Source organism: Notolabrus celidotus, chromosome 21 (genome assembly GCF_009762535.1).
Source record: "Notolabrus celidotus isolate fNotCel1 chromosome 21, fNotCel1.pri, whole genome shotgun sequence".
Lineage (NCBI taxonomy): Eukaryota > Metazoa > Chordata > Actinopteri > Labriformes > Labridae > Notolabrus > Notolabrus celidotus.
Window position 1 is genome coordinate 8,922,322 of NC_048292.1, and position 12,871 is coordinate 8,935,192.

The 12,871-nt window shown below is 40.0% G+C and overlaps 1 protein-coding gene across 1 annotated transcript; it reads left to right on the forward strand.

Moving 5' to 3' along the window:
- Window positions 1-818: 818 nt before the first annotated feature.
- gxylt1b (glucoside xylosyltransferase 1b) lies at window positions 819-11,521 on the forward strand. The gene is made up of 7 exons (XM_034673503.1): window positions 819-1,121; window positions 3,118-3,316; window positions 3,410-3,541; window positions 3,927-4,178; window positions 4,325-4,448; window positions 5,817-5,989; window positions 10,338-11,521. The coding sequence occupies exons 1-7, from the start codon at window positions 916-918 to the stop codon at window positions 10,497-10,499; spliced, it is 1,248 nt and encodes a 415-aa protein (XP_034529394.1). The 5' UTR covers window positions 819-915; the 3' UTR covers window positions 10,500-11,521.
- The last annotated feature ends 1,350 nt before the right edge of the window (window positions 11,522-12,871 follow it).

Consider the following 12,871-nt stretch of genomic DNA (forward strand, 5'->3'; position numbering starts at 1 on the left):
GAATAAACATATTTTAAGAGAAGAGGTACCCTTCTCATCGTGTAGCATGCAATAGCAATAGCAATTTTATGTATAAAGCACTTACAAGTAAGTTCAATGTGCTTTACATGGACATTTTTCCAAATAGAATAAATAAAAACAGAAAAACAATAGATATACCCAACATACATCAGACACAGCAATCAAACAAAAAGCAATTGTTGCTGCAAATGCATCCACTCACAACAGTCATTATATCATCCATACGCTTGAGTAAATAAATATGTTTTCAGTCTATCATTAAAATGGAGACAGTTTTTATGGACCTGAGGTAAGCAGGCAAGTTTGTTCCAAAAAGATGGACCACAGTAACTAAAGGCCCCTTCACTGGACTTTGATTTGACTCTGGGTACATGTAAAAGACTTCCACCTGCTGACCTGAGGATCCTGGTTGGGTTGTATTCTGAGCAAGTCAGAGATGTACTGGGGAGCTGAACCCTTGAGTGCTTTATTAACTAATGATAGAATTTTGAAATGGATTCTGTATTGAACAGGGAGCCAGTGAAGTGTTTTGAGAATGAGATATGGTCATATTTATTTGTATGTGTAAGAATTCTAGCTGCTGTGTTCTCGGTGGGTTGGATTAGATTTAGAAGTGGACTGTCCTCACAGTGTCTTACTGCATATGGCAGTAGTGCTCTCTTTGGATCAGACATACAAATAAAAGGAAAATAACACATAAAAAAAGCTTTATTTTCTGACAGGAGTAGGTTTTATCATGGCCTCTAGAGGGCACAATAGTATCACCTTCTGGGAGCTATATTTTCTCAACGTCGACCGGAAGTGCGTTACCATCGCGTCTAACTTTGTCATTGTTACTATACGTTAGTTTTTGTGTCATGACTTTGGCTCCGAGTTGTGTTTTCAAACTCCATTATGCGGCGTTACATTCGTGCACTTGTTTTGTGCATGGTGTTTGCCGTGTTCTCGGGCTTGTATGTTTACAGTAAGTTGTTTTACTCAGACGTGCCCATCGGAGGAAACGGCACGAAGAAGGGTTTCAACACACAACTGAGAGTCCCCGGTGGCAGACGAGGGTCCGCGGAGAAAACTGGGCCCAGAAGCCCACATTGGTACAATAGGTAAAACTGGATTTTCAAGCATTTGCTGCTTCAACATAACATGACTGAAGGGGGGAACATTGTTTTCGGATAACGTGGGTACATCTGTAGATAACTAACCTAACTCTGTCTGCATTGTCTGCTGAGTCAAGCTGCGTCACATTCCTTTACATCATAACGTTACACTCAATTAAGTCGACGTTTCTGCGCGAGACTACGACAGGTGTGTGACTTCACGTGCAGCCCTCTTTCCCATTCCTAGATTATTTAGTAAGACGTCACACTGCTAGATGGATACATTTAACGACAAGTAGCTACTTTATCTCCTGCAGTCTCAAACCAGCCTCACACTTGATCTTATTTTTGTACCAAAAACTGATAGAAAGTATTTAAAATGCCTCTTCCAGTCATATGAAGTGGTAGCTTAAATGTAGACAGGTGAAAATGTATCATGCAGCGCCGAATTTAGCTTTGTTTTCACACCTGGATGTGAGCATCGTCACCAGATTTCAGGAGTTTGATGTGGAGGGTAGATGGGAGGAGAAGCTGAGGTTCAAAAGAAAAGTCTAGTTTACTTCAGCTTTTAAGTCCTTCATAGAGATAACCAGTGGTGCACAGTAACAAAGTAAATTTACTTGAGTACTGTACTTAAGTACATTATTTGAGTATCTGAACTTAACTTGAGTATTATTTTTTGCGGGACATATTACTTTTACTCTACTACATTCAGAAGACAATTATTGTACTTTTTACTCCCCAACATTTCTATCAGTGCTCTAGTTACTCACTACTTTTGCTTTGAAGTCAGCTCATGAATTTCCTTCTCTTTTCTGAAATCTGACAGTTAAATGTTTGCATAGTTCTGTTTGGTTGTTTAGCCATACTTGAACGTGGAGCAGACACAGCACATTTCACTCAGATCAGGCAGTTCATGTAGAGGTGGTAATGATGATTAATTCTCCACATGATCACCCATGTCCATATCTTCAGCCCGTGTTAGAGGTTTTTGAAATGAAGAATGATGCATAGTGTTTGAAATGTTCTCCCTGTTTCCCACTCTACCCAAACATACAAACATTCACTGTCCAACCTGAGAAATTGTGTTGAGCTACGTAACATTTGTTTCATTCCAGATGAACATTTCAAGCTAAGTTGTCTGTGCTTGGAGTAACTTAGTCCCTTTTTTATTCCATGGTATAGTTTTTATAGATTTCAAGTTTGTAGATAAACATGATGTAACGGAATGTACTCCTTTGTATTCTTGACTGCACTTATGTATTGTGAAAATACAATGTTTTGAGTTATTGCTTATTTTTAAAAGCAAGGACTTTAACTCAAGTAATAATTTGACATGGCAACTTTCACTTGTATTGGAGTAATATTTGACCAGGAGTATCTATACTTTGACTTAAGTAATGAGGCTGTGTACTTTGTCCACCACTGGAGATAACTGATTACCATTAAAGCAGCAGGCAAGACTGGGTTTAAGAAGTGTAAGTTAAATAACATAGGGTACAGCTAAATTATACATATAACATCAGGTTGAGCATCAATTGTTGAGGTTAGACAAAAAGAAAATTATCATGTAAAAATAACATCTGAAAATGTGATGTTTGATGAGTCATGATGTTCAAGAAGCTTGCACCAAAGAGGGATGTTTTACTTTTACTCAAATATTGACCTATACATTCAAGTTAGTGGTTGTCAGTTATACTGCCTATGATTGAATAGAAATCAGAAGCAATAGATATGCACACAAACATAAAGTAAGCAGATCATTTCTGCCTCTGTTTGGGAGGTTAAATTGATGTCAAACATGGTCCTCTCTTAATAAATATTTATGTATCTATTTGTCCTTTTAATGTCTCAAAATTGGCGACAATTTGCTTTATGTTAAAGCCAAAGCCCGCCTCTTTACCTTACACTAGCTCGACAGAAGTTAGGTTGCGCTCAACATTTCCAATATGGTTCCCGCCTTGTTATTTCACTCAGTAAGACTTCTCATCTTCTCCCTCAGGTACATCATGCGTCAGCGGGGTCAGGTGGAGGCTGGTGGTGGCAGACCTGATCCTCCAATGCACCTGGCCGTCGTGGCCTGTGGAGAGAGGCTGGAGGAGACTCTCACTATGATCAAGTCTGCTGTGCTTTTCAGCATCAAACGACTCTCCCTGCACATCTTTGCTGAGGATCAACTGCACGCCAGTTTCATTGAAGCAGTGAGTCGAAAAAGACACCTTGAAAAAAATGACTATCCTGTTACAAGATATCTCTGCTAGCAATTTCATTTTGTGTGTGTGTGTGTGTTCTAGCTGGAGTCGTGGCCTGATTTTATCCGCTCCAGATTCAACTACACGGTCTATTCCATCAGCTTCCCCAGTGAGAATGCAGCAGAGTGGAAGAAACTCTTCAAACCGTGTGCTTCTCAGAGGCTCTTCTTACCAGTACGTATAGAAACTGCAGCCGTCGTCATGAGTGGAAAGTGGAAACGATGATCTAACATTATTATGACTGTCTGAATCGTTTGATTTTTGGAAGAGTTGTTTGTAAACACGACATAAAACAATTGTTGACTAACTAACCTGGGCACTCTAAATCGGCTCTCATAAAAACATGACATAACTTAGCTCCTCCTTTATTGTAGAATAATACAAACAGCTCATCTTGATAAGGGATAACAGATGTGTTTATACTCCGAGTAACATCCCCTTTAAAAGTCTTTTGCAGAACAAACTGGCACCATGCATCATTCAAACCACTGGAGGGCTTCTGCATTATTAACTCCCTCTAACACTTGTCTCTTTGTGTCTTTTTCAAACTCTCGTTCAGCTCATCCTCAAGGACGTGGACTCCATTGTGTATGTGGATTCTGACATCCTGTTCCTGCAGCCCGTAGACCACCTCTGGGCTTTCCTGTCCCAGTTCAACTCCTCCCAGCTGGCTGCCATGGCGCCAGAGCACGAGGAGCCCCGTATCGCCTGGTACAACCGCTTTGCCCGTCACCCCTTCTACGGCAGGACCGGAATCAACTCAGGAGTCATGCTCATGAACATGACGAGGATGAGGAACATGTTTTTTAAGGTAAGAGCTGAAGACACACTGCACTACTACTGCTGGCCTCTAGATGGCCTCATTGTGCTGCAGTTGTTCAGATGAGTCTGCGAGAGAGCACACATGATATCCTCCTGACATTAGAGATGTATGTGATTGTTTTGTGTACTTGACAGAATGATATGACGGCTGTGGGTCTGCGTTGGGAGGAGCTGCTGATGCCTCTACTTCAGAAATATAAACTCAACATAACCTGGGGAGACCAGGACCTTCTTAATATCATTTTCCACCACAACCCTGGTAAGGCGGCACAATATTTGAAACATAAAGAAGTTACTGTGTATTTCCATTTTAGGGGCGCATATGGGAATGAGAAAATGAGGACTGACACTGAAGTTTAACATAGAAATGTAGCAAACAGCTGATTCAGATACTGATGACTGTTTGATTAACTGTTGTAGTTATTTACTTTTCATCATTAGTTACCTCACCTGGGCCAAGAACTTGAATTAATTGTCATTATAAAAACATTAGTGAACATTGTTTGAGTCATTCAGGCCTTAATTACACTCTTTAAGTGAACAAAAATACAGTTAATAGAAGAAAAAAGTACAAAACAACCTTAATATGAACTTCCTTTTAATGAAAATCATTAGAAAATCAGTAAATATATTTAAAAAATCAACAATATGAAAAGTGGGACATGACATGGGTCTTTCTAGCTTTCCATCAGTATTTGATGTGATGTAATGTATTCAATTGTCTACAGCAGGGGTTCCCAAAGTGTGTGTTAGGACCCCCTGGGGGATCGCCAGACACAAATGGGGGGTCATGAGATGTCCTCCAGAATATATATTTTTTAGATTTATCTAAAAATATTTATTATTATTATTATTTATTTTTGTTTATTTACCTTGTTTTCTTATGTTTATCTTCCTTTTTGTTTGAACTGTTAATTATTCTTATTTCTTTATTATTAAAATGTATTCTTTTGTATTTATTTATTTTTTCTTCTCTTTGTTGATTTTGTATTACTTATATATAATTTTTTTACTTGTTGTGAACAAGGAAATACTAAAATAAATGCAATAAAAAGAGTTGAATGACAAAAGTGATCTAAAAATAGTACATTTTACCGATCATAGTAAAAATATTGACAAAAATAGTAGCTAAACTTGAAATAAAAAGCTTGAAAATAGAAAATGTAATGAGTTTTTTGCCTTTCTTTGTTACCAGATGACTCCTAAGTTTAGGGTTAGTGAACAGTTAACTATCAAAAGCATCAGTAGCAGCAGGTTAATTCATAAAGGCACAAGAAGCAAAGCCACATGCTCATATAGGTAGGGTCATTTTCTGAAGACCAGCTAAATTAAGCAACATTAAATCACTTTGAGGGACAGTGTGGGTCACAAGTTTTTGGCATCTATATTCTGGGGGTCGCGGGCTGAAAGGTTTGGGAACCCCTGATCTACAGTAATCTGTCAATAGCAAACTTTTGAAGGTTGATATCTGTCAACATGGCCATTATCGGCTTATACTGATATATATACCATATAACAATGCATCCTTATTACTTACATCAAACAGCTCACATTTCAATATAGTGCCCTTCAGCCTCCACAGGCAGAGGCAGTAGTTATTTCTGACTGTTGAAATCTACTTTTTCAGAGTGCTTGTTGGAGTTTCCTTGTCAGTGGAATTACCGTCCAGATCACTGCATTTATGGCAGCAACTGTGCGTCAGCCGAAGAAGACGGCATCAACATTCTGCATGGGAACAGAGGGGTTTACCACGACAACAAACAGCCGGCCTTCAGGGCGGTTTACGAAGCCATACGAAAGGTGAGCAATGTGCAACCCTTGAAGTTACTTGTCTGTGTTTTAAGAATTCTAATATGAATGTAGGCTTCCTTTAAAGCTACTTCAAATATTCATTTTGCTCTGCTCAGACCCAATACACTACTAAAAGTGGAACACACACTATTCCCCACACGTAAGAGGCAAAAAGACATTAAACTAGGCGGTGTAACATTAAACTCCTACAGCTGATGACTAAACCACCAAGATTTATGATCTTTATATGATGCTGCCCCCAGTGCATGAGATTAACTGCACCACAAGTGATGTCATCATAGCTTTATTGTTCACTAAAGTCGTCTTCATCACAAAAGTGTAAAGACTTTATGTCTTGTGTTTCTCCCCGTGTTTCGTGATCTCTTGGAGACGGTGGAACATAAAAAGAAAATGTTAACATTTTAATAAGCTGAAGTGGTTAACGAAGAAAGTTTTTATTATCTTCTTCTTGTGTTTTTACAACTCTCAGGCATCACACAGGCAGATATTACTGGTTGTAGAGTAACAAAGGCAGCATGGTGTTAAAGTTTATCCCGAGTAGGGGACACTGCTCCACTCTTTTATTGAAAACACGATCAAAAGCTTTGATTGTGTTGCATTTTTTGCTTCCATCCAAACCTACTGAATGCAGAAAGTTTGGTAAATCTTTGAAAGGCCTTCTGGGAAATAAAATGTCTACAACAACGGTGACTCAAAACAAGAAAGTGCACCCAATTAAAAGTCTCCTGGGTACATTAAAGTTAAGACCGAGCCGTGCGAGCCTTTTTAAAGTGTCGTAGATGTAATTTAGTGCACTATCTGATGAAAGGAGCCTTTTTTACGACCCTAGTGACACACCTGCTCTCCTCCATCACCCTCTTTCTTTATCATCCTGGATTAGATTTTGGATTGGTGCTGACCCTGAACACCTTCAAGTATTGGTGTCTTCAGATTGTCTGCATTGGAAACACAAACTAGCACCATGTTGTGAAAAGGTTTGACTAAAGCTAATTTCCCCCATGAGGATGTTTATGGGTTGTTTACCAGAGTGTGATGATATTGATAGCTGGAGTGGTATTTACTTAATGAAGCCATCACAGTTTGGAATCTCATTGCTTTCTTATTAACAAAGCATTGAACACAGATCAGAGGGATGGCTTATCCATCGCTTATCCATGGCCTGCAGTTAAAACTGCCGCTTTATAGGGCAGGATCAATGATGGCAGCACACACACGCTTATACCTGTCGTGTGTATGTTGCTACTATTGAGCATAAACCCCCACATGAGGGCCCAGAGCAGGCACTAAAACACACAGTTTTTCCAATAGCCCGTGTTAGGTATCGACACCTCCATAGATATGTGATTAAGTCTGGAGGATGGTGTAGTGTGGATTGATCCGGTGTGTGTTTCATCTCACTGGACAGACCATTTCATTTGTTTCTTGCTTGTTCATGTGCAGCAGAACCTCAGGGTGTCTTGTGCAGTGTTGGGGAGAGGAACACGAGAGTCTGATGCTGAAAGGTTGGAAGCGCAAGGGTTCAGAGGATAGCACGGAAAGGAGACTGCGACTGTCACAAAATGTCTCATTAAGAGAATGAAGACTTCCACAGTAGAAAGGTAGAAATGGAGACGGAAGAGCATAGCATAGAGATCAGGGCTTAAAATAGAAGCTGTATCCAGAGAGATCAGACGATGGTGGAAATCTGGTAAAAGCATTGGTGCGGTTAGGAAATCTGAGTTATACTGGGTCTGATCTCTAATGTGGATCAGCAGCCTGTTGCAACAGCAGTGTGCAAGTTGTGTCCTAAGTTAGGGTGTAAAGTCCTCACTAAACCACACATTGAAGCTAGTTAGTTTGTAATTTAAGTTGTGTCGTTGTTTGGTTGCACCACAGAGACGTAAGGTTCATCTTAACTAGTAGACCGTAACATCCAAACTAACCAAAACATTGTCGCAGATATGACGTTGACACTTCCAGCAGCCAATCAGAGGAAAGCACCAATTTTGATGCAGGGATTATATGTGTTATTTTTCCTCCCTAATCTTCTCGGAACTGACCGACAGCTGAATCAAACTAAAGTAAAGTGATAACTATAGCCTAAATCCTTAATCTGCAGTGTTAAATTATCAACTACAACATATGTTGATACTCAGGAGCGCAAATCTTGGTCATCATATTTTTCCAAAGGATGTAATCTCTCTCTTGGATATCGCGTTGCAGACATAATCTAGCTGGGAAAATTCTCTGTATCTCCTCATCCTCCTGCTGTAATTCCATGAATTTCCCCGTTGTGGGATGAATAAAGGAGTATCTTATCTTATCCTAAATCATCCCATCCTCCAAAACGACGCGCCATGGCAGCCGATATACTCTACAGAGGACTTTACACCTACTAGGAGCTAAGTGGCTAAGTGTAAGAATTACGCTGGAATTTAGGCTGACGTTGGAACTATCTCAGCTGGTGCAACGCACAAAACGTTAGTAGAGTGTAAACTTCATCCTAAATGAGAAATTACGTTCAAACTAGGCTACGTTTGAGTTTACACACAGCTGGTGCAACAAGCTGCAGGTGTTTAATTAGATAACAGGTCAAGTGAGCTGTTTCGGCGGGAAACTCTGGAGAACAGGGGAGGAACAACAGGATCTGAAATACACCACATCACAGACGTTTACCTTGTGTTGATCTTTTTCTTTTCCTGTCTTCAATTAAACGGCAGTCCTTTGACCCTCATAAGAACATAAACAAACTGAAGGTGTTCCCTGTCCTGATGTCAGAGGTCAGAAACAGTGAACTAGTACCATCAGGTATTCACAGTTTTCTGAAGTAGTGACATTTTTTCTTAAGGAAGGAAGTTTTCCTCTGCCTATTTTCAGTCTTCAACAAGATTGTAGGAGTTGATATAACCTCCCTTAGCTAAGTAGCCACACAAGCTGGCTTGTTGTTCATCAGATACACAAAATCCCTCACACGGCAACCATCACAGGAAGGATACAGTCAAGTCCACAGGAAGACAAAGGCTGTTAAACGTATCAGTTTTATTATAGGCAATGATTGATTTTATTCTTCTAAACCCCGCCTTGATTATGTTTGAATCCCAAAACATGATAAAAAAACAACTTATGAATAGAAATGTCTTCAGATAGCCCTTTTATGTAAGAACACATTCATTTTAAAGGGATATTAATTTTCACATTTAACAGCTGGAGGTCAACTGATTCTTAATGAATGGATTCTTCCTTAAAACAAGTTATACATCTAAAACCTCAGTTCCATTTGATGTCAACCACTGTCTTTTTTTGTGAGGCCCTGTATCCTCACACAAAGGAAGCAGGATCCCGAGCTCACACAGCAGTGCTCCTCCCTGTCTGTCTGCCTGTCTCCCTCTCAGACAGACCACGGCCGTCTGTCCGTCATAAAGCATCCCCTTCCTCCCCGCACTGCAAAAAGCCGAGCCCAAGAAGCAGCAGTTAAATTTTACAACCGCTGCTACGTTTAGAGTTGGAGTCTGCACGCCGAGGGTGCCCCATCAGCCGCACAAAATCAATACAGCAACTGTAAATGCAACTTTATGACCGGCGTGCGCATGTGTACGTGTGTACGTGTGTACGTGTGTACGAGCGTGTGTGTGTGTGTGTGTGTGTGTGTGCGTGCGTGTGTGTGTGTGTGTGTGTGTGTGTGTGTGAGAGTACGTGCTCGTAAAAACGCCATTCTCTTTGTGACCCAATATCAGGGACCCAAGTGCAAGCAAATGAGCTGGCATAAAAAATGGTAATTCCCCTTTGATTTCCTCGGAGCGCAGTAAAGGCTCCTTCATTATTGGGAAGACATGAAAATTCTTCTCTGATCCTCTGTTATCACTGGACGCTAAGCCTATAGCATAAAAGTGAACCCAGTCCGCTTTATGTTGCGCCCGGCTGACCGATCAGATTAGATTTGGAGACCCATCTGAGTCCAGCATGCCTCCTGGATTTAGTCTGTAATTTATCTCGGGACAGATATCTTCCAAGTCCAAATGCTGCCCACAGCAGCACTTTGCGTACTTACAGAGGGAACCTGATCAATCACAGCGGAACAGTAGGGGGGTGAGAGCCGTCCTCGGGGGAGTTTGGGTAGCAGTTTGGGATTTCAGCCGCTCTTTTGAAGTTTTCCAAGCCCACTCATGCAACCTTTAGCCAACCACCCCCGTGTTCCAGCATAGAGACACGAAAAGGAAGGAGAGAACAAGTCATCCTTAGAAGAAACTTCCTCCATACCATACAAACCTGCCCCCAGATCCAGAATCATTCTGATTTGTCCTCAAAAAAACGTGGGTGTATCATTCTAACTACATGTTTCAATGTTTTGTCGTTCCAGTACTCTTTCGGGGCAGACCCAGTGACGTCTTTGCTGGAACCTCTTGAAGAAGAACTCATAAAGACGACGCACACTTACTGCGGTAAATCCTACCCGCTCTTCACGAAGAGACTGGCACACAGCCTGGCAAATGTCAACAGAAAGGCCCCTCGTGGACGGTGACAAAAAGGAAACACCATGATTGGAAAGAGGCCAAAAAGGAGGGACTTGTATTTGGCTGAACAGCTGTGAAAAAGCTGAGAAAGACAGTTGGAGTTGTCTCAGACTGAGACTAATAACCACTTGAATCCTCTTACTTGCTCTGGATAAGAGCGTGATGTAAACGTCTGAAATCTACAGTTAATGCTGCAAAAGCCTTGCTGCAAAGTACTGATTTAAGTTGTGAAAAATAATGACTGCAGATGTACACATGGATTTTTTTTTTATTCTCCTGTGTTTTTAACCTCAGACTTTCACAGCAGTGTAACTAACAAGCATCTTTCCTCTTCCTTGAAATTATTCACTCCAGTCAGATCTATAAAAGTTTGGAAGAGCGGCTCTTGTCTTTCCATATTGGAGAATATATATTGAATCTTATTTTTAAAAAAGCTCTTATTAAAAGAGACTAAATCACATCAGAACTGGACAAAGGCTTTTAGCAGGGCCTGTTTGACAGATGCATGCACTGGACCACTTTTTCAACCATCAGAAACACTCCATTAAAACTATTACAAGTCATTCAGAGAATATAATATGCAGATTTTAGTCTTACGTGACAGTACTCCAAACTGTTGCTGGAATATTGTTCTATATGTGTGAATTTTTACAGTGGCAGGGGTTGATCATATGTAACCTCTATCACAGGTGTGTCTTTTAATGCTACAGTATCTGTTACACAGGTTATCATGACCTGAATTGAAAAAAGCTTAAACAGGGTGACTCAAGAAAAAGTTGTTTTTATGTTGAATAATGTCTGAACATGTAAATAAGCTACAAGTTCTGCTAATGCCAAAGTATTTTTTCATTACTTAAATGATGGGTTTTGAAATGTTGAATGTATTGTGAATACTTAGATGTAAAATCAAAATGTTATCTGTGTTTGTGTCAGTGTGGTTGTGATGTAAGGACGTGTTGAGTTGTTTGTGTGTGTTGGAATTGCAGTGGGATGTTTTTTTTTACATTAAAAATAATTTCTTTGTTTTTGGGAGAAGTGATGCAGTGTGTCTCATTAACCACTAGGGGGAGCATTTTTTTTTTTGAATTACCATTACTGCTGATGAAGGAAAGGTCTTTTTGAAATGAGTTTGTTATGAAGAAGCAAAATATGAAGACAGAGGGAATCGATTTAAAATAGTGTTATTCTCCCATAAACCTTTGCAAAAGGGGAGAATATCAACTACTTACAATCTTTTCTCTGATTTGAACAACCCCTCATTAGATATTATTCGCTCTGCTTGGGAGGGAGACTTGGGGGTGGCTTTGTCGGAGGGAAGATGGTGTAAAGCCCAGGAAGCAGTACACACAACCTCAATCTGCATCGTCTGCATTTCTCAAAGGTCAAGCTCTTTCCAGGTGTAAACTCAACTTGTGATAGATGCAAGCTCTCGCCTTCCTTCATTCTGGCACTGTCCAAATCTGTCTGTGTATTGGAGCTCCATCTTCCAAACACTGTCTGATGTTTTTAATCAGATAATCCAACCTGATCCTCTGAGATAAAAATAAGAACCTGACAGGAACTCATCTCAGAATAACAAAATGTGTAACTTTGTTAGCTCCGAGGCTGATCCTTCTTCAGGGGAAATCCTCTCACTGCCTGAGCTGGACTCATTGGCTGAGAGATGTGATGCAACACCTAAAACTTGACAAACTGAGATTCACAATACATAACTCCTCTGATAAGTTTGAGAGAACATGGAACCCTTTTGTAGACTACATCAGAGACACTTTTGACACCCCACTAAGCTGAAAGTAAATCTAGAGATAAGTCATACCTATTATAAAACTCTTAATCTGCTGACACTGTTAGAGCCCATCACTTAAAGCAAAGTTTTGATTGATTAACTTCATTATTGTAGGGTTATCTTTCTGTTTATTTTTTCAGAACTGCCATATTGTTGTAATTTGTTTGTTTGTTTTTGTCTGTAATGTTTGTAATGTCTGAATCTCCTGAATGTTTTCTAATAAGAAAATGATCCATAAAAATATATTTAAATAAAAATAAAAATAGTGATAAGCAAATTTTCTGACAAAATGTCAGTCTCCTGTGGCTTAGATCAGGCTAATACAATCCTTTTAAATGTTCTCTCTCCATCAATAAAGAGCATCTTTGTTAGTTTATCCTTTAAAGACCTAACTTCATGATTGATGCTATGGTTACATTACCTCCTTGGGCAGATCAATAGACTTGCCAATAATCTATGACTTGGCCACCAATGCTGAGCTGCTCATAAAGTGTAAGTGATGGACCAATAACGCAGCTGTATGGCTAACACTGTAAACCACACTGACTTTGTGGCATAAGTTTATGCTTATTCCCATTAGACGAGGGACATGCG

Coding starts and splice junctions, on each gene's coding strand:
- gxylt1b (XM_034673503.1), top strand. CDS start 916: ATGCGGCGTTACATTCGTGCACTTGTTTTGTGCATGGTGTTTGCCGTG. Junction 3,317..3,409: donor ACGCCAGTTTCATTGAAGCA/GTGAGTCGAAAA, acceptor TGTGTGTTCTAG/CTGGAGTCGTGGCCTGATTT. Junction 3,542..3,926: donor CTCAGAGGCTCTTCTTACCA/GTACGTATAGAA, acceptor ACTCTCGTTCAG/CTCATCCTCAAGGACGTGGA.